Below are 20,757 nucleotides of genomic sequence, written 5' to 3'. Positions count from 1 at the left end.
TTGAAAACATAGTTTTATTTTTATTTTTTACTCTTAATTTGATGTCCTTCTTGATGAAACTGTTACACAATATTTTTTTTTGGATTCTTTGATGTGAAAACTATGAAATAAATTTGCCACAAATATTTGTAATGTATTAGAGACAAATTTTATAAATTGCATAAGATGACTACTTTAATATTCTTTTGAGGGTCGAAAACATAGGCTTTTTTTACTCTTAATTTGAGGTCCTTCTTGATAAAATTGTTACACGATATATATTTTTTTTGGATTCTTTGATATGAAAACTATGATATAAATTTGCCATGGGCATTTATAATGTATTGGAGATAAATTTTATAAATTGCATAAGATGGCCACTTCAACATTGTTTTGAGGGTCGAAAACATTGGTTTTTTTATTTTTTACTCTGAATTTGATGTCTTTCTTGATACTGTTACACGATATATACTTTTTTGGATTCTTTGACGTGAAAATTATGATATAAATTTGTTATGGATATTTGTAATGTATTGGGGACAAATTTTATAAATTGCATAAGATGACCACTAAAACATTGTTTTAAGGGTCGAAAACATGTTTTTTTTTTCACTTATAATTTGAGGTCCTTCTTGATGAAATTGTTGTACGACATATTTTTTTGGATTCTTTGACTTAAAAATTATGAAATAAAATTTTCACGAATATTTGTAATGTATTGGAGATAAATTTTTTAAATTGCATAAGATGACCTCTTAAATATTTTTTTAAGGATCAAAAACATAGTTTGTTTGATTTTTTACTTTTAATTTGAGGTCCTTCTTGATAAAACTGTTACACAATATATTTTTTTTTATTTTTTGACGTGAAAACTCTAGAATAAATTTTCCATGGATATTTGTAATGTATTTAGAGCTAAATTTTATAAATTACATAAGATGACCACTTAAACATTGTTTTAAGGATCGAAAACATATTTTATTTTTTACTCTTAGTTTAAAGTCCTTATTGATAAAACTGTTCCACAATATATTTTTTTATAAAATTTTTTATTTGAAAACTATGAAATAAATTTGTCACAAATATTTATAGTGTATTGGAAATAAATTTTATAAGATGATCACTTAAACATTATTTTAAAGGTAAAAAACATAATTGTTTTAATTTTTTACTCTTAATTTTAAGACTTTTTTTTAATAAAACTGTTATATAATATATATATTTTTAGATTCTTTAATGTAAAAATGATGAAACTTCTCATCAACAACACAAACATATGTATTTCACGAGCTAAATTTAAAAGTGGTATATATATATATATATTAGGAGAGAGAAGGTTTATAGGGGAAAAATTCCCACAAGACATTTGAATGGCTTTACCTTGTTCCAAGACATGTTGGATATAAGAGTCTATGATGTGACCGCGGTAACGTTTGTGGAAGGTTAGAGTTAAGAACCTGTTCCCTTCTCCTAATAGGGGCTGAGCATCTTCACCACTTCAGCTTTGAAGTTCTTGATTTTGGAATAAGTTTGCAGTAACGTAGGCTTGGATGATAGCGTATTAATATGTCATTAATTATATCAGTTGTTACTTGTTTTAACTGATTATGTTGTCATTTTAAATAATATTTGAAATCAATATTAATATGTCATTAATTATATCAATATCAATTTAGTTTGTACACTAGATTTGGAATGTTCATTTTTATATCAGTAATATTTATAATAATAAATGTTTTTTTTTTATTAAATTACACTTTCAGTCTCTTTTTAATTTGTAATCTACCATTTCAGTCCTCATATGAGAAAAAAAAAGTTTTACATTAACAAGTGTAAAATAAATTTGACTTGTTAATGTATATCCATTAAATTTTATTTTTAATCTTCGCATGTCTGAACAACCCGAATTCTAGAAGCAATTAAAAAAAAAAAAGGTGCACTGTGAATTCGGATCCTTGGTGACCGAATTCACGTGTGTACAGTCTGAAGCCCGTTGCAAAAGAAGGGAGAGGTTCAGTTGGGGAATTAAAAAAATGTATATTCATGGGAAAAAATCTTTTTTCTTTGATCAAGAGCCTATTATTATTATTATTATTATTATTATTATTATTATTATTATTATTATTATTATTATTTTCTCTTAATAGCCCACTTGTATTTTCAACGAATGAGAAGAATGCGTACGACTATTTTGACTAAATAGTTGACCCAGCTACTATGTTTTCTAAGGTCTAATCTTCTCCACCAAGTAACTGAACCCAAGCGAAATTTCATCGAAGCTTGCAAGGAAATGAGCACACGCATTCAATAACTCAAAATTATAAAAATAAGTCTTCATTCAATAAAAAAAAATACATTTTTTTTAACATAACTATTGAGAAATATTCAAATTCCATATTGGTAGTCTCAATTCTTGGAGTACAGCTTATACACCTTTTGGGTAATTTCTCATCAATTTTAAAATATTAGAATCTATAGTGCCTCTTAATTTCTCTGCCATGTGATGACTCTTGGGGTGCAGCTTGGGATAACAATATATTCGTGTACAAAAGAGAATCCTAATTTATACCAAAATAGAGGAGTTTCTATCCTACTTTCCCTTACAATCAATTAAAATTAAAATTAACCCATCGTTATAAACATTAATACTATGCACTCTGGCTTAGGAATTGACGCATCTAATAAATCATATTTCAGTTCTCATACTTGCTTTATTGGTAGGCGAAATACAAATTTGATTATAAGTCGTGTTGATTTTTCCAACCTTGCAAGGGGCTTGCCATCTCTTAATCTAAACTTTGATGTAACAAAACTATGCACTCTTCATAGCTCTACAAATACAATAGAAACTCTTGCTAACATCTCAAGCTCTTGCAGACACAAAATAATCACAAAGATTATTGAGTAACATGTATAAGATGTGGACACAGGCAGGGTCACTCATGGCCTCAACCATGTTCATATATACCATGTTCATGCGCTTTTTTCCCTCTCCTCTTCAAGCCCGTGTTCGAAGGTACACCAACAAATTCACCAGCTTTGTGTACCCTTACATCAGAATCAGGTTCCACGAATTCACCGGTGAACGCCTCATGAAAAGTGAGGCTTACAATGCCATCCAAACCTACCTTAGTGAACACTCTTCCCAAAGGGCATCAAAGCTCAAAGCTGAAGCGATCAAGGTGAAAGACACACGCACCCCGTTGATGCTTAGCATGGACGATAATGAAGAAATCATAGAAGAGTTCCAAGGAGTGAAGGTGTGGTGGGGTTCATACAAAACCACCTCTAAAACACAGTCCTTTCCTTGGAACTCTTCTTCGGATGAAAAAAGGTACTACAAACTTACCTTTCACAAGCACTATAGAAGCCTCATAACTGACTCTTACCTCAAACATGTGTTGGAAGAAGCCAAGGCCATTGAGATGAAGAATAGACAACTGAAGCTTTACACCAACAGCAAGACAAGGTGGAGCCATGTGGTCTTTGAGCACCCTGCGACTTTCGAAACACTCGCAATGAAGCCGAAGGAGAAGGAGTGTATCATCAATGACCTTGTGAAGTTCAAGAGTGGGAAAACTTATTATGCCAAAATTGGGAAGGCTTGGAAAAGAGGGTACTTGCTGTATGGCCCTCCAGGTACCGGGAAATCTACCATGGTCGCGGCTATGGCTAATTTCATGAACTATGATGTGTATGATCTTGAATTGACAGCGGTGAAGGACAATTCAGATTTGAGAAAGCTGTTGATTAACACTTCAAGTAAGTCGATTATGGTGATTGAAGACATTGATTGCTCCCTTGATCTCACTGGTCAAAGGAAGAAGAGAAAAGAAAAAGTTGAGGGTAGAGAAGGAAAAGATTCTAGAAAAAGGGGTGATGAGGATGATGATGATGATGATAGAGGTAGCAAAGTAACACTTTCTGGACTATTGAATGTTATAGATGGGATTTGGTCAGCTTGTGGGGGAGAGAGGATCATGGTTTTCACAACTAATTTTGTGGAGAAGCTTGATCCTGCTTTGATTAGGAGAGGGAGGATGGACAAGCACATAGAATTGTCCTATTGTTGCTATGAGGCATTCAAGGTGCTTGCTCAGAACTATTTGGGTCTTGAGTCTCACCAATTGTTTCCTAAAATTGAGAAGTTGTTGGAAGAGACTAAGATGACCCCTGCTGATGTTGCTGAGAATCTTATGCCAAAGTCACTGGATGAAGAAGTGGACACTTGCTTGCATAACTTGATTCAAGCTCTTGAGAGGTCCAAGGTAGACTTAGAGAAAAAGAAGGCAGAGACAGAAAGGAAGCAATCCAATGTGCAAAAGACTAGTGAAAACCATGGTGAAGGAATGGAAGAAAATGGTGTCATCAATTAGTAACTTTCTTCCTTATCATTGAGCTTTCTTACTTGGAATAATAAGTGACATCTTTGTATTCGAACTTTGACTTGTACATTCTATGCAGGACTTGAATATATATTTTAGTCCCTGTGTTTGAACATTTGCATTATTAGATTTTGCTTCTCGATTGCTAAGGATCAATTTCACATCATTTAATTTCCTTTTCACATGTTATTCATCAGAGTTTAATTTGTTCAATTAAAATGAAATGTTTGATTTTGACAACTTTATGATCATCAATATTATCAGGATGTAAATATAATGAGGTGAGTTTATTTGATGGCTATTAGATATTCCAGTTGAAAAGCTGTGTTTTCATCCAAGTTGTTGATTGCCTTTCTCTTTGATCTTCCATGACATGATCTGTTTGAATCAATTTCATTTTAAAAGTATTGTTATCATTGTGTTATATTAAAGACTATTGTTATATAGAACAAGCTGAACAAATAAACTACACCAGCATTGGGATATGATCAAGTGTTGATTAAAAAATAGAATGATTCTTCGTTAATACGCATATATGTTTTTTCTTTTAAAAAAAATATCTTCACACCTTTTCTCGCATTAGGTATTGTTGTCGTTATCAGAGAGCGACCAAGCCTTTATTTTATAATATCTTTTTTATTCAGTGACTCTTTTTTAGATTCATGACCAAGCCTTTTTTTGGTTACATTTTTTATAGCCTTGTGTGTGGTACGTGACCAAGACTTTAAAACACATACAACAAATTTATACACTCATTTTTCTTCTATCGTTTTATGAATTTAAAAACAATAAAATTTAACAAATACCACAACACTCCATTAGTCCATTTCACTCTTTGTATCCAAAAAGTCCATTTCACTGTCTACTATAAATATCACATCCTCTGAAATCATTCACACAAAAAGAATAATGGAATCTCTGGGAAAGATGGGGGATTGGTGAAATATGATCACAACTAGATCACTTAAGGCTAGCGATAAGTTTGCGTATGTCATGTTTGAGAAATTCTTTCCCTACAATCTTCGTAAAAAGTATTAGAAAATTAAAATAAAATAAAAAAATAAAAAAGATGAAAATACAAAACCTTAAATTAAATAACAAAATAACAGTAGCAAAATAACTTTAATCTGCATAACATAATTAACAATGTACTATATCATATAATAAACACAAAGAAAAAATAAATTAGGGAGAGAAATAATTAGTCTGATTGAAACGCGCAAATGTTATAGAGAGAAAACGCCCCTTTGCATTGATAGGAAAATCTGATTGCACTCATTTTTCAAGATATGACAGTCTGTTTCGATTGTGTGCAACAAAAGGATCTCCCTTCTGAACATCAATGCTCTTACTCTCAAAAATAAGTTTTTATAAGTAAGGAAAAAACAAAATCTAGAGAGAAAGAAAATAAATTGTCTATCTTGCTTGTGTATTTTCTAGAAAGAAGGAAAAAGATATATAGGTATAGACCCCTTATCCCTCATACAACAACAAAAATCTCACAGTTAAAAACTTACAGCTGGTATCAAAATAAATATAACAAATTGCATTAATCCATTAAAACAAAATTTTAAAAAGATAAAAAATCTAATTTCACGTAACAGATTCTAAAATAAATATTTTATTTTATAAAATATAATTAATAGAATTAATATAAATAATATATATTTATAAATTTTACATTATAAAACCAATATTTACTAATAAAAAGTACATAAACAAATTCACAAGTTGTACGTACCCTTACATCCAAATAATCTTCCCTGAATTATCAGGGGGAATTCTCAAAAGAAGTGAAGCTTACACTGCCATCCAAATCTATGTCATTGCAAACTCGTCATAAGAAGACAAAAGACTCAAAGCTGAAGTGGTGAAAGATAGCCAAACCCCGCTAACTAGTTCTTAGCATGGATGACAACGAAGAGGTCACAGATAAATTTCAAGGAGTCAACGTTTGGTGGAGTGCAAATTTTTACGCACTGCACCCCAATTCAAAAGAAGTTAAGACGTTCTAATTAACTCTAACATTTCATAAGCATTATCATGACCCCATCATAGGTTCTTACGTCCAACATGTGTTTAAAGAAGACAAGGCCATTGCAACACAGAATAGGACACTGAAGTTGTCTACCGCATGGTTTTGCATTAACTTTATGAGATAGATGTTGGTCACAACATGATCTATACATGATAGTTTATACATTGATTCCCTTATTTGATACAATTTTATTGTATAACATGCATACTCGATTCCCTAACAAATTAACATATACTAACAGTGCATTATTCAAGGGAAGATTATGAGTATCATTGAAAGAAACAAACTTAACAAGAGTGGCTAGCTAGGAAGGTTAGCGTTGAGTTTGAGCCTGCAATTCTGGGGTCCAATAGCCCTTCCTATTTCCAAGACACATGTGATGTAAGGATCGAGGATGAGATCACGGTGAAGGCTATGTAAAGTGAGGCTCAAGAATCATTTTTCCTTCCTCTGAAGCTCCACAACTTTACAACCATGTTGTCCACGTATACTTCCACATTTCGTCTGATCTGCTTCTTGAAGACCTTATCCATGAGCCTCTAATATGTTGCTTTTGTGTTCTTGAGGCCAAAAGGCATGACTTTGTAGCAGAAGTTGGTTGTGTCAATGATGAATGCCGTCTTTTCTTGATCCAGAGGATACATCTTGATCTAGTTGTAGCCTGAATAGGCATCAAGAAAATTGAGCAATCTAAAATCACACACTTCATCTGACAATCTATCAATGCTTTGTTGACATTGATGTAGTTTATGCACATTCTCCACTTCCTTATTGCTTTCTTTACCATAACCACATTGGCTAGCCAAGTGGTATAGTTCACTTCTCGGATCATTTTTCTACTTCTGCTTCCATGGCTTTTCTTCTTTCTTCTCCAAGCTTGTGTTTGCCTGACATGTCTGAGGCATTCTAAGCAAGTAGGTTGGCATTTGTAAGGAGCCCTTGTTCTATTTATTTTTGTACTATATCCTCCATCCATTTTCCAATCTGAGTGCACTGGTGTGCCTTTTTTGCCAATCTAAAAAGGCTCGACATCTTCAATTCGGGATGGTTGCCAATCTTCAGAATTTGCTCGGGGGTCTAGATCATCCAAATTTGTGATGACTACATTGATGTTGGAAGTTGATGCCCTGTTCTTGTCTTCCTTTATACTGTATGATTTAATCTTGCAACTCTTCATGTAGCATTCTCATGCGTCCTTTTGATCAGCTTTAACTGTGACAATCTCTCCTGTTGTCGACGAGAATTTCATGGCCAAATGAGATGTTGAAATGATGGCTCCCATGCTATTCAGCGTGGGCCTCCTAAGCAGAATGTTGAATGAGGTGTTTGCGTCTACCAACACAACACATACGAGACCACCAAGGATTGGGAGAGCTTGCCTGAGCCGAAAGTGGTTAGCAAATCCACTTTGTATTGTAGAACTTCTTCCATGGCAGCCGACTGTAATGTTGAACTTTTGGTCGCTACCATATATCTTGTGACTAGAAATTTCACTTTGATCCCACGAAGAGAACCAAATGTTTTCAATCTTTTATACTAGATAATCTACTATTTTTATGTATGGAGATAATTAATTAGATAGTTGTGGTCTTAACACTTTGACTTGCTACTAATCTTCCTTCTGTCCAAACTCCTTCTCCAATGGTTGGGAAAAGGTATTCTGCTGCTCAAGTCAATCTATACTTTTAGTGAGTTTAGTAAGAATATGAATGCTACTTACTTGTTTGTTACTCTACCTTATTAATAGATGAGGACCACTAAGTTGGTAACCATTCAAGTGATCCACTAAGGCTATATATAGAGAGAGAGAGAGAGAGACCTGGGTTGCTGTCTCTAAATTTTCACACCTGGGTTGCTCACATTAATTACTGTGACTTTGACAATTTGACCAATATCATCAAATTAAATTTGCCCCCGATAAAGAGAGAAATAGCTGCCATGCATGTACAAGTATATTAATTGTTTCACATGATCACGGGTGAATCATATAGCTACCATGCATGTACAAGTACGAGGCAACCAATCAGGATCAGGACTTGTGTAAGTGGTTCACAAGATGATTCATTTTTTATTAACTCAAAGTGCCCCACTAACCAAGAAGGTGATCATTTCATGTTTAATATACTTTCACTTTTCCTTTTTTATTTTTTGTGTGTGACATGATGTTTTCTACCTTCCGAATAATTTCTTATGGTTGTATCAAGATTATACTTTTTTTCTTATGTCTGTTTCAGTTTGGAGTTTTTAGAACTTTTACTTTTAGATGTTAATTTCTCTCTCCTCCATGAAGAAATTATTTCTTAAATATGCGTATTTTATAATGATGTACCCAGAAATAACCGATGTTATTTTGATTCAAGATACTTATATCTTTATGAAAATCCTCTTAATTAATTGAACGTCGCCAGCTAACAATTTCTTTATGAAATTCCTCTTAATTAATTGAACGTCTCCAGCTAACAATTTCATGCAATTTAAATTAAAACGCCTGTAATATGATTGGTCACTTGGCTATTTGTGATAAGAACATTTTTCATATTTTAATCATGGATTACGTTTCACTAGTGATGTACACGACGTCAATCTGTAAAACCCAATAATAATAAAACTAAAACTGGCATATTATATTGGAGAGTAGTTTTCTGCCTCATTTATAGCTGTTTTTAGCTCCTTTGGCAATTTCATAATCATATCATACAATCATTCAAAAATCCATAAATATATTCGTAATATCTTACACATGATTATTAATTAATGCCTTCACCAAATAGTATCTTACCCAAGTCAATTGATTAGTATTTTGAGATACAAAGGATAAACCTAGATAATATTTATTGTTAACAACGTTTTTTTTTAATGAAAATCAATATTTTATCTCAATAATTATTGTTTATATCTATGTACGTAAGGTATCAAAATAAAATATTGATTTTGATCAATTGGAGAAAAAATAAATAACTTATATACCAATTATATAAATATTTTTTACATTATCATTTCACTATAAATTATCGTGTATATATGTTGAGTTTAATAATTTTTAAAATAATTATTTTAAAAGTCATATTAATATATAAATTTTAATTATCTAGTTGTGTAAAATAAAATATTTTACACTGAAAATACATAGAAATTAAACTCATATTTAATAAAAATAAGAGTAATTATAAATTTAATTATAATCCTAAGTAATTTGTAAGATGAAAATTTGAAGAAATATTTAAATAAAGCCGGCCTTTTGGGCATCATCCACAAGAGACTAATAGAACCTTTTTTTCCTATAAATATGGGCTTTCTATTTAAGAAATAGAAGCATGCATGGGAGATAGAGAAAAGTGTTTATAGAAGAAAGTTTAGGGACTCCTGTCTGTTATAGGTATAGCTGCATAGCAAACTTGAATTAGCAGTAGTTGTCATCTTTCCTGGGCTTCTGTTCAATTATACGTAGCTTCCACTTCCCAACTTGTCTGAGTTATAGCCAAGGTATAAGAACCTCTTGCATTTTAATTCCTTGTGTTTTAATTTGTCTGCCAAAGGTTTCAGTCAATTCACACACAAAATAACAAGCAGGCCGGATGGCTTAATTTATGCAACCAAACAAGAATGCAAATACGGATAGGCGTGATCACATGCAAGTTAATTTATCATCAACTGCTTAGATTAACTGATATAAGGTATTGAGGTTCTTCAAGTCACTCCCAGTGCTTAATCATTATGAGTTGGAGTACTTGATATGTATAGTTGTTTTTAAGTAGATATGTATAATTGTGTTAAGTACTTAAAGAATTTTTTTTATAATTCATAATGATCTTACTCCAATCAAATTATCTCTCAGTAGAGGATATTGATAATAGTAATTGTTGATTGTTCAATTGTCTTAATTTATATATAGTGGATATATGGGTTTTAATTTCTTTTTCTTATAAGTTCATGAATTCAGACTATATATTTCCTCCTTAAATTTTACCACCATACCTTGACATTTATATATATATATATATATATATATATATATATATATATATGTGTGTGTGTGTGTGTGTGTGAAGCAAAATAGGGAAAGGGATTAATTAATTTAGAATGAACAACTAATTTAAAGAAGATTCTATTCAGATTAGAATAAAGGCTACAGATATCTATTTCCCAATTCATGTACGTTAATCTTTTCTTTTATCATGCTCTCTCGAGCAGTGAAGGTATGAATAAGATATGCAGTGTAATTGAGCAAGCTTTCTCCCCTGAGCACAAGCGCATAAATATTGTTATTAAATTTGTAGAGCCAATGGGAAGAGGAAATCTCTGATATATTGATTATTGAATTAAAAGTGGTTAATTTTATTTATTCCCTAAGTTTCATGCATTAATTAATTTTCTTAGAAAGTATACCCCTCCCCTCAAAGTTTAGATCTGCATAAGCATATACTATAAATTAAGAATTTTTCATGAGCTGAGCTGTATCCTGTGGAGCAATGATCATCTAGCTCTTTATTATATTTATATGGGTGAGTTTATATATCATGAAGATGATGATTAATTAATCTCTCCAAATATGAATGAAATGCCCTCGTGTCTCCCGTGAATCCAAAACTAATGGATAAAGATCAATTTGCAAAGATTCGTATCAAGATTGGTGTTTTTCTTTTCCTTTAATTAGCTAATTATCAATAGGTGTCATCATGAATAGTAATATAGTATATGAGGGTTTTGAAATTGACATATCAAAGAGTCGGGGTACGTGTTTGATCGGGTTTATCTAAATCTCTATTTTTATGATAATTTAGTCTATACTAATTTTTATTTCTTTAGTTATTTGAATTCGATCCAAACTCAATAATATTAATGACATTGAATTAATTCATGATGTATAATAACTTTTTAAAATAATTATCTTAAAGTAATTTATACAATAAATTACAATTAATGCATAAACATTAAACTTTCTTTTATAACATAAGTATATTTGTTATCTTTTTGAAACAGAAATCATTTAAGTGTTGCTTTTTAATTTAATCTTTTTACTGTGTATGATCACAGTAATTAATTAAATAAAGGATTTATAGTGAATACTGTGGCTCTTAGGTATATTGCATCTATGTCCGTTTGAACCCCTCCTGGCTCCATTATATAGGAGCTGCTAAACAATGGCACCTGGAAAGTCAGCTACATGCGATGTTCTATCCCTAGTCCGTAGCTAGAACAATATACGGGGATGACAGCCTACCTTTGGAATCACGCACGATATATAGATTCCTTAATAATAATTTTAAATTTTCCTCTTAATTTTAAGGATGTGTTTAGGATAATTCCAAAAATTATATTTATTTTTTTATTAAAAAAAAGGCTTGCAAAAGCATCATATTAAAGAGAAAGGATTCCAATTATGTTGGCACCACAATCCCTAGCTATCAGTTACAACAAACCCTAATTGATATTAAAAGGAACACAAACATGGGGGCCAAGACCAAATCAAAACCATGATGAGAAATAAAAAAGAAAACCTATAAGAAGGTAATCTTGATTTATTGCTATTAAAATCCTCCAAACAAAAAGGATGATAGTATCAGACCAAAAAAATAACTTAAATCATATTGCATGGTTAGCTAAAGAATCCGTACATGTATTTCCTTGTTTGTATATATGAGAAATCTTAAAATCAAAATCTTGAGTGAGCACCAACAATTCTCATCATCTATTTAACAGCTTCCAAGAGACCCCAATAGAACTAGAAAAGGCATCTATCACCAACTTAATTGGAGTCATGCACACTCCAACCAAAGATTTTTGCAGCTTCTAGAAACTACTATTTCAATTGACAAAATTGCTCTCATTAACTCGACATGCACATAATTAGATATGCCAAGGCAATCAACAAAATAGCCTCCAGAACAGTCACGAAAAATATCACTACAGCCACCAACTTTCAGTGGTATGGTGATGATGGTTAGGAATTAGAATGCATTTATTAAAATTAAAAATTAAATTCACAGAATTTTTTTATTTTGATAATGGATGTAAAAATTAAAAATCAATTGAATTTTATTTTTTCCAAACGTATTTTATTTTTAAAATTATATTTAAAAATCAAAAACCAAAAACTCACTTGTCATCCCAAACTGGACCTAAATCTTTGGTTTCTAGAATCTGTTCTTGAAAGTTCCTACTCACAAAATTTCTATAAATATTAACAAGTTGGTCCTTTCGCGAGTTAGATTTCAAAACAATCCAAACTACACACGTAAAATGATATAAGAAGATACATATATACTAGAAGTGGCAAAGTGAATTAACTAATCCTGTCCCACTCCGGCAAACTCGATCGCCTGATTTTTGTGATGGGTTGGAAGTTGTTATATAATCGAACTAAATAAAAAAAAATAAAAAAATGACAAAAAATAAATGCAACAAAAGTCATGGAAATAGTTTATCTTAGAGTTTAATGTCTATAGACTAATGAGTAAAATAGTTTTATACAAATTAATGGGATAATTATTTTAAAAGTCAATAAACTTATCACACATAATGAATTATGATTGAATAATCGTGTAAAATTTCTTTTTACTTTTAGTATAACCATTTTTCTTTTTTTGCATACATGTAGAGATCGAAGACACAAGTACCAAAAGATTTACACTCCACAAAACTCACAGTATCCCCTTTCGTTTCGGAAAGAATAATCCATAATGTACTTTTACCTTCAATTTTTTACTATAAGGATAATCAGAAAGGATAATCGTTTAAAGGTTGACATTGCATGATTTGTATTTGCCTTCAGTATTTTACTATAAGAGACTCTATTTTTAAGAGTCGGTACCCTCTGCAGTTGGGCCTTAAATCACTACAACGACCCCCACTATCTCAATGGGGGTAGGGTTTCTTCCTATCTCCACATGCTATACTTTCTAAAATAATGATTTAATTCGCACCTTATGGTATCAATTTTTTTCCCCAAACAGTGCAAATGCACTTCATATAGATTTGTCCTTCATTGCAATAGAAGGTAATGTGTGATTCAATCTAGCAGGTCCCCACCATGCATCCGATGATCCCATTGGCCAACGAATGAAGAAATATGCAACTTGTTCTAGATGCATTTGGGATGGGAATTTTCTCACTAATTTAGGCTAAATATTATAGTAGACTCAATTTGTGAGTTGACTAACCTATAGAGCAGGTCGAATGTAATGGAGGGCTAAATAAGACATTACACAGCATTACTAATGAACCAAGAATATCCAAGTCAAATAGTATCTGTAATCAAACTCATCCACACTGACATAGTCCAAACTCAAATTCCAACTGTGACATACGGGATTGTAGATTATTGGCAGCTAAATAGACCCGTCAAAGAATATTAATGTAACGTGTTTTGCAATCGTTGAAACCAAATTGAAAGCAAAATAAGAGTTGGGCAAATTTCAATTATAGAACTAGCTAACCATTTGAAAATGACATCAATGCGTGTGGTACCAAAGCAATGAAATCATACGTAGAGATGCATTCACTGAAAGATAAAGGAAAAGTTAGCCGTATAACAACATCAATTGGAAAACCAAATATGAGAAAGAGAGAAAGAAAAAAAAATACATAAAAAGTATTTCCATTTCATTTGGCACAGTTTCTGTTCTTTTGTCCGTCCCCCCGCCCATGTCATCCTCTTTATCCCTTTCGTGTTCCACAGAAAAGCTAGGGGGGAAGAGGTGACCAGGGACAACAGAGTCAACTGTCATATATACCATACTATTACAGTGTGTGATCCAACTCTCTAGTCATCACATTTCACCAGAATTTGTCTCACTTTTTTTTTTCTTCTCAATATCAAAGACTGTATGCTTTCACTATTTCTTCTCCTACTTGAAAGAAACACTAATTTACTGATCATCCTAACTAAATGAGCACGTGTAAACTAAAGCCAGTGAAAAATAATCTTTTCTAGAAGACTGCCTTAGCCCATTTGATTCTTCTTCTTCTTCACCTCATACGCACTGCCTTGGCCGGAACTTTTCATTCGACAACAATGAGCTGATTAATGTTTCAAGCCTCTTGGAACCTTGGCCAGGCCTCAGGACGTTAGGATCACCGACTTCAGAGCAGGGATCGGTGCCATTCTCCCTTTTTCCTATGCACCAACCTCCGGGAACAGCCATTCCAGGACCTCTGGATAATAGTTCAGCATCAATTTTGTCCAACACTGGATCTTCTCTGTGGAATTTCCTTGCAAAGGGAGCATTGCTGCCAACCATGCCTTTCATGTCATCAACTGTAAGGTAGTGAGGATGCTGCTTGGGAGGATTGTCCCAAGAAATGAAATGTAGATCACTGTTCACAGTTGTGTTCCTGAACTCTTGAGCATTGCAAATAACTGTGTGGAAGTATCCTTCAGGGGAAGATATGAAATTTGAATAGTACATGAGTACAGTCCGAGGTAGGTTGTCCCATCCCCATATGCAGTAATCAATGAAAGATTTTGACAGTGCCATCCAAGCTGAGCCTAACGAGAGAATTTTTAGGTAATCATTTAGAATAATCTTCACTTTTACTAGGTACACATAACCCAAACTTAAATATATTTTCATTCTATGAACTGTATTATTGACTAATTAGAAAAAAAAAATTAATAAATACAAATCAATTAAGCATAAACAATGCACATTTTGAAAACAAGTGCAGTTATTTCCAAATAAGAAGACTAATTAAACACATTTCGATAACAAAGGTATACAGTCAAGCAGCACACAGTTCACTTGTCAAGTTCAAGAAAGAAGGCTGAGTCATGATGCATAACAGAATTACCACACAAAATCAGTTAAAATACAATCCACCCATCAAGTTCATTATGGGAAAATGAGTCGCAATACATAACAACATTATCACACAAAAGCAGTTCAAAGATAATCAACAAAAGAATCTCAAAGCACCACAATTGGATCTATGATGCAATGGACGACCAAAATGGATCAGTTGGATTTGGTTCCCACTAGAGGATTTGAATCAACCTAGGACATTGGGAATGTTGTTGTACTACAACAGTTACATTTGTTACAGCAGAACAAAAAAGTGTCAATACCAGTTTAATATTTGATGCTAAGCAAAATATCATTAATCCTGCAGGTTATACTCTCCCATCTAACTCCCTTATTTGATAGAAGCATGATGAGCTCTACCAAAGGCAAGCATAAGTGGTATAATAGCATAAGTGCAAGAAGCCATAACTGATAAAGCCATTGAATATGTTGCTGCACTATACCCATCTAACTAACAGAAAACCTAATGTATCCTTCCAAAAAGCTGTTTTCTTTTATTAAAGTGGTAACAAAATCCTCTAAAGTGAGCTTGTCCCTGAAGTATGGGTGTATACACCATTAAATTTTAGTAAGTAAAGATCACGATGAACTTTAAAATAAATAAAGTGTGCATACACCCTTGCTCACTATATAGAACAAGCTCACCTTTGAGGAGCCTTGTCCAAGATGAAAATTCAAGTACCAGAAATATTCCCTCCTTCTAGATGTCCTATGCAAAGTCACCCAATGAAAAATCAGATGCCACATCACCAAATTTGCCTAGTTCCGAGAACAGATTCCAAACAGGGCAAAGCAGTTTTTTGCCTCGTTTCAGAAAACCAGTGTTATTATTTGGTTCACGTTTACAATTACCTCGCACAGGTTTTACCCCTAGTGTCCAGATAAAGTACATTTCCAGCTAAGAACGCCCAGAATCAGTCATGATACAAATATAACTATAAAAATGGCATTTACTAATAATGTATCCATTCTATATATTATTGCCACATCAAATCGAAACAAGCAAAACAATTATTTGATCTCGTCCAAATGATAGCACATGGAAAAAGTCAGCAAACATTACCAAGATATCTAAATAAGCAAATAAAATAATCTTAAATTTCAACAAGGTGCTTACGGAACAAAATTGTCAAGGAAAGATGTTCTATTTTGCAAGCCCGATGTCAATGTATGACATTCTAAGTGTTACAGTACTCTGACCCAGATGAGATGGATTAAAGAACTCGACCATTTGTTTTAAACTTTCAAGTTTCAATGCATGGAAATCCATCCGACAAATAACCTTCATTCACAAATCCAGAGAGACATTACACGATCGCCTCACAGAATCAGAATATATAATTACATATTCACAAGGGATGCTTTCTACCAAGCCATACATACAAACCCCAGACCTGAACTGATAATACTAAACAAAACGTTCCTTAATCTTCAAAACCTTAATTGCCTCACAATCTATTCACACCAAGCTTCCTTTAAATGCAGAAAGCCTGTGTGAGCTAGGATTCATACCTTACCAAAATTAACAAAAACCTCTATGCAAAAATAGGATACCTTCCCACTAAACCACATAAAACCAAAAGCAAACAACAGGAAATAAAATATTTCTTTCCCCAAAAAGAAACAAACAAAGAAACAAAAAAAGCAATATTAAAAGACAAGAAAAGGATTTTCACCTGTGAAAAGCTTGAAAGCCGTTGGCCTACTCCTCCTCTGCGTAACCCAAAACACATCTTGCTTCTTATTCATATACAACCCCGGATCAACGATGATCGGCCTGGCACGATGATGACTAACCAATACACACAAAACCCCAATCACATAAATCACCAAAACAAAACAAAACAAAAAAACCCCCCACAAACAAGCAAAATTAAAATCAAAACAACACCATAATCAAAAATTAAAAATAAATAAATAAAAAAACTCTCACTCTTTCCATCCAATGTCACTCGTATGATCAATGAAATTCAGATCCCGCGGCAAGTAGGAAAACGTGTGCAGCAGATCTAACCATCACAAAACAAGAGAGAGAAAACATAAGAAAAAAAATTATAGAGATCACAGCTCGAAACGAGTAAGACCACTGTGGGCAGGGTGTTAACCAGTTGCATACCAAGAACTCGAATTTGAGACAACTGATTAAGCTGAATAACCCATACCAGTTGATCCACACGCAAAAATAAAAAAAAAAACTAACTAACCAACTAATTAACTGACTAACCATCCTGTGTGACAAGTGGGTAATCGGAGGCGCTGAGATTGATGAACCAGTCCCAATCCCCGAGCTCCCTAAGCAGGATCGCGGCGGCGTGGAGCGTGTTGGCGACCATGGTGGGTCCCCTGTACGTGACGAGGTTCGCCTTCTTGATAACCCTCACATTCCCGAACCGCTTGAACAGCGCGTGGCCCTCCACGAACCTCACCAAATCGGAGCGCTCCTCCGCCGAGGACTCGAGGTCGAGGTGGACCACGTAGCGATTGTTGGGGTGGTAGAGAGCGAGGAGGACGCGGGTGACGGCGGCGCCGTCGCCCTTGGAGCCGGAGACGAGGTAGGCGAGGCGCGGCGGGGGAGGGAGGGCGGAGACGGGGAGGGGGCGGAGCTTGGATTCGACGAAGACGGAGTAGGAGGCGGCGGTGATGGAGCGGTAGAATGGGAGAATGGGGGTGCCCTCCGGGGAGGTTAGGGTAGCGAGGAAGAGGAGGAAGAGGGAGAGGAGGGAGCCGATGGCGAGTGGGAACACCCACTTGCGCTCCGCCGTGTGGTGGTGCCGGAGGTGCATGTAGTAATTCTTCAATTTCTTCATAATCTATAGCAATTATAATGTAGTAATATGTGTGATGGTTTTTTTTTTTTTTTGTTGGTGTGGGAATGGAAGGAATTGCGTGAAATTGAAAACCCCTTTTGGGTGTTTAACCGTTTTTAAGGATGTTTTATAGGGGAGTGATATTTGAAACCGTGTTGGGTGCAGGGAAATTGTTCAGGTGGGTGGTGGTGAGGTGAGAGACTCAGAGAGGGGTGTTTACTTCTTTAAAGAGTGTAAAACGAGGAAAGATGGAAGAATACAGATGCAAGAGTACAACACAAGAGCTCGTTCTTAAATTGCAATTTTTTTATTCCTTGTTAGCACACTTTTCTTATATAAAAATTATACAATACCATAAATAATATATCCACTATGTAGTATATAAAATTTCTGTCTTTCTTTATTTTTTTATTTATAAAAATTAAATTTAAAATAATATTTGATTTTTATTTTATAAAACTTTATTTATAAAATTTCTTATATTAATTATTTTTAAACTAAAAATATTTCTCATTAAAAGAAAAAATAATATATTGACAAATAATTATAAGAGAGGGGAGTATTAATGATAATGATAATTTTAATAAAAAATTTAAATTTAAGATAAATTTAATTTTATTGACTAAATTAATTGGTTTCTTTAATATTAATGATGATAATTAAATCTTATAAATAAGAATAGAGAGAAAATATAATATAAATTTTTTATTATCTTTAATTAGTTAAATGCAAAATTCTTAAAATAAATAGTTAATAGTAAAAACATCTACACTAACTATACATGTCTAAGTGGACTTTTTTACTAGTATTTCAGTGGATCAAAGTTTTATTTAGTTTATATATATATATATATATATAATTCTGGTAATATATCTCAATAGTACATGTCTAAGTGGTTTTTATACTAGTTTTTAACTAGATATGAAGTTTTATTCTGGTAATGTATCTTGATATTGGATGCAAATATTGATAAATGAATCATTTAAGTAAAATTTTAATTTTGATTAAATAATAGTAATAAAAACCCTTAATAAAATATTTTTTTTATTCGTAAATATCAAAGATATGAAGTATTAAGAAATTTATAATAATTCACACATCTTACTCAACCAACTAAATCAGATTATTTTGAATCTTCATTAATCAAATGCATCTAAAATGATTACTAAGTGTGTAGATTAATTAGCATAAAATTGACTTAATTAATGATCTCGAATTTAAATATTGAGTGTGAAACTATGTTAAATACTCGAAAAAAGAACTTCTTCCCCTAATAATCCTATAATGTTCAAATAGAATTGTCTTCTATGGTTAAGAAGCATACATGTAGTTTGTAAATAAAACTTCATCTAACTATTATTTCTTTTTAAACAATGTTTTTGACACATTTTTTTATTATTAGTTAATTTTTTTTTCAAAAATCACAAAGTTATATAAATATCACTTCTTAGTTATAGTTTTAAAATAATTTAATTAGGGTTTGTTAATTTACACCCACATATTTTTTGGAAGGAGTACATTAACAAATTATAATTATAAATTTTATTAAAATTACTATTTTTGAAACCAAGGCCGGTTGGTTAGACTGGGAACCAGGCACGTGTCGAGTCCAACGCTTCCTAAAAATTGATGCGTCCTTACACCAACTCAAAACCGTCGAATCGGTCGAAAACCAGTAAAAACCAACAAAACCCAATGGGTTAATTGCTTTAACTGGTTTCGCTTAAACTTTTTTTAAGAAAAAGAAACTTTCAAAAGAACGTCGTTTTGATTTAAAAAATTATAACTTATGACACTTTTAAGTGAAATTTACTTTTTATTATTATCAATTTATGCATATTATGTTATTTTTTGTTCAATATTACTAGGTTATTATATTAAAATATTAAAAATATATATTTTATTAAAACAGGTTCAACCCCGATTGAACCAGTGCCTTCACCGATTCAATGACCGGTCTAATTCTGAGAACATTACTTAAAATACACCCATGTGTAACTTAGTAACTTACTCCTTCTAAAATGTAGGTGGATGTATATTAGCAAATGCATATAGGATTTGTTATCTTACACCCACTTATTTTTTAAAATGAATAAGTTAGTAATTTATAACTATAAATTTTCTTAAAATACACCTAAGTGTAACTTATTAACTTATCCAGCAAAAGCCCATTTAACTAACAATAAAAAATTATTAGAAAAGACTGGTAGAAAATATGTGGTTAATTGCTATAAAATATATATATATATGTGGTTGACACTTCTCTATTAATTATTATCATTTGTTTTTTTATTAAAGCTTAATTAAGTTTTTCATATCTGAAATATAACATGTTTTCAAAAAATTACTTAACATTCATTTTATTTACTTAGATACCTGAAAAAATTTTGCGTTTCATTTTAGTACTTGTCGTTAGGCTGCATCCATTAAGTGATGACGTGACAGATAGAATGTCACGTCATCACTTTCGTTAGTTGACAATCTTTAAGTTTTTTGCTTGTTGTTGGTGCTTTGTGTTTAGGAACAAGTTTTTGTACTTTTTCATTCGCAGTAGTGTTGTGTCCAAAGTGCCCCTACAAAATTAAAATTTGTGAAATTAATGTAGTTAGTAAAAAAATTAATGCAATGAGTACAAAAATAAAACAGTGAGTACCATTGTGTGCCTATTTGTAGGTTTGGTCTGCTGATGTTGTTGAGGACCAACAACTTTTCTTATAGACTGATGTACACATTTTCCCTACAAAATT

General features: G+C 32.6%; 2 protein-coding genes across 3 annotated transcripts; one reads left to right on the top strand and one right to left on the bottom strand.

Annotated features, from left to right (window-relative positions):
* The first annotated feature begins 2,342 nt into the window (after positions 1-2,342).
* Positions 2,343-4,546, top strand: LOC100813126 (AAA-ATPase ASD, mitochondrial). The gene has a single exon (XM_003543598.5). The coding sequence runs from the start codon at positions 2,889-2,891 to the stop codon at positions 4,353-4,355; it is 1,467 nt and encodes a 488-aa protein (XP_003543646.1). The 5' UTR covers positions 2,343-2,888; the 3' UTR covers positions 4,356-4,546.
* A 9,437-nt stretch (positions 4,547-13,983) lies between these two features.
* Positions 13,984-18,310, bottom strand: LOC100817382 (beta-glucuronosyltransferase GlcAT14A). 2 transcript variants are annotated; one of them, XM_003543606.4, is made up of 4 exons: positions 17,428-18,310; positions 17,137-17,212; positions 16,880-16,995; positions 13,984-14,890 (listed from the first exon to the last, which is right to left on the bottom strand). In XM_003543606.4, the coding sequence occupies exons 1-4, from the start codon at positions 18,008-18,010 to the stop codon at positions 14,376-14,378; spliced, it is 1,290 nt and encodes a 429-aa protein (XP_003543654.1). In that variant the 5' UTR covers positions 18,011-18,310; the 3' UTR covers positions 13,984-14,375. The 2 variants fall into 2 exon arrangements, with proteins under 2 accessions (XP_003543654.1, XP_006593666.1); XM_006593603.3 differs by having other exon boundaries at positions 13,984-14,884; positions 17,428-18,291.
* Positions 18,311-20,757: the final 2,447 nt, after the last annotated feature.

Source organism: Glycine max, chromosome 13 (assembly GCF_000004515.6).
Source record: "Glycine max cultivar Williams 82 chromosome 13, Glycine_max_v4.0, whole genome shotgun sequence".
NCBI classification, from domain to species: domain Eukaryota; kingdom Viridiplantae; phylum Streptophyta; class Magnoliopsida; order Fabales; family Fabaceae; genus Glycine; species Glycine max.
The sequence above is the reverse complement of the archived record's forward strand: the minus strand, read 5'-3'. Positions and strand labels throughout refer to the sequence as shown.

Bases quoted from the DNA above. Each gene is read 5' to 3' on its own strand.
- LOC100813126 (XM_003543598.5), top strand. From the start codon at position 2,889: ATGTATAAGATGTGGACACAGGCAGGGTCACTCATGGCCTCAACCATG.
- LOC100817382 (XM_003543606.4), bottom strand. From the start codon at position 18,010: ATGAAGAAATTGAAGAATTACTACATGCACCTCCGGCACCACCACACG. The intron at 17,213-17,427 runs GTTAGTCAGTTA...TGTGATGGTTAG, and splicing joins CCCACTTGTCACACAGGATG to ATCTGCTGCACACGTTTTCC. The intron at 16,996-17,136 runs GTGAGAGTTTTT...TGTATTGGTTAG, and splicing joins AGTGACATTGGATGGAAAGA to TCATCATCGTGCCAGGCCGA.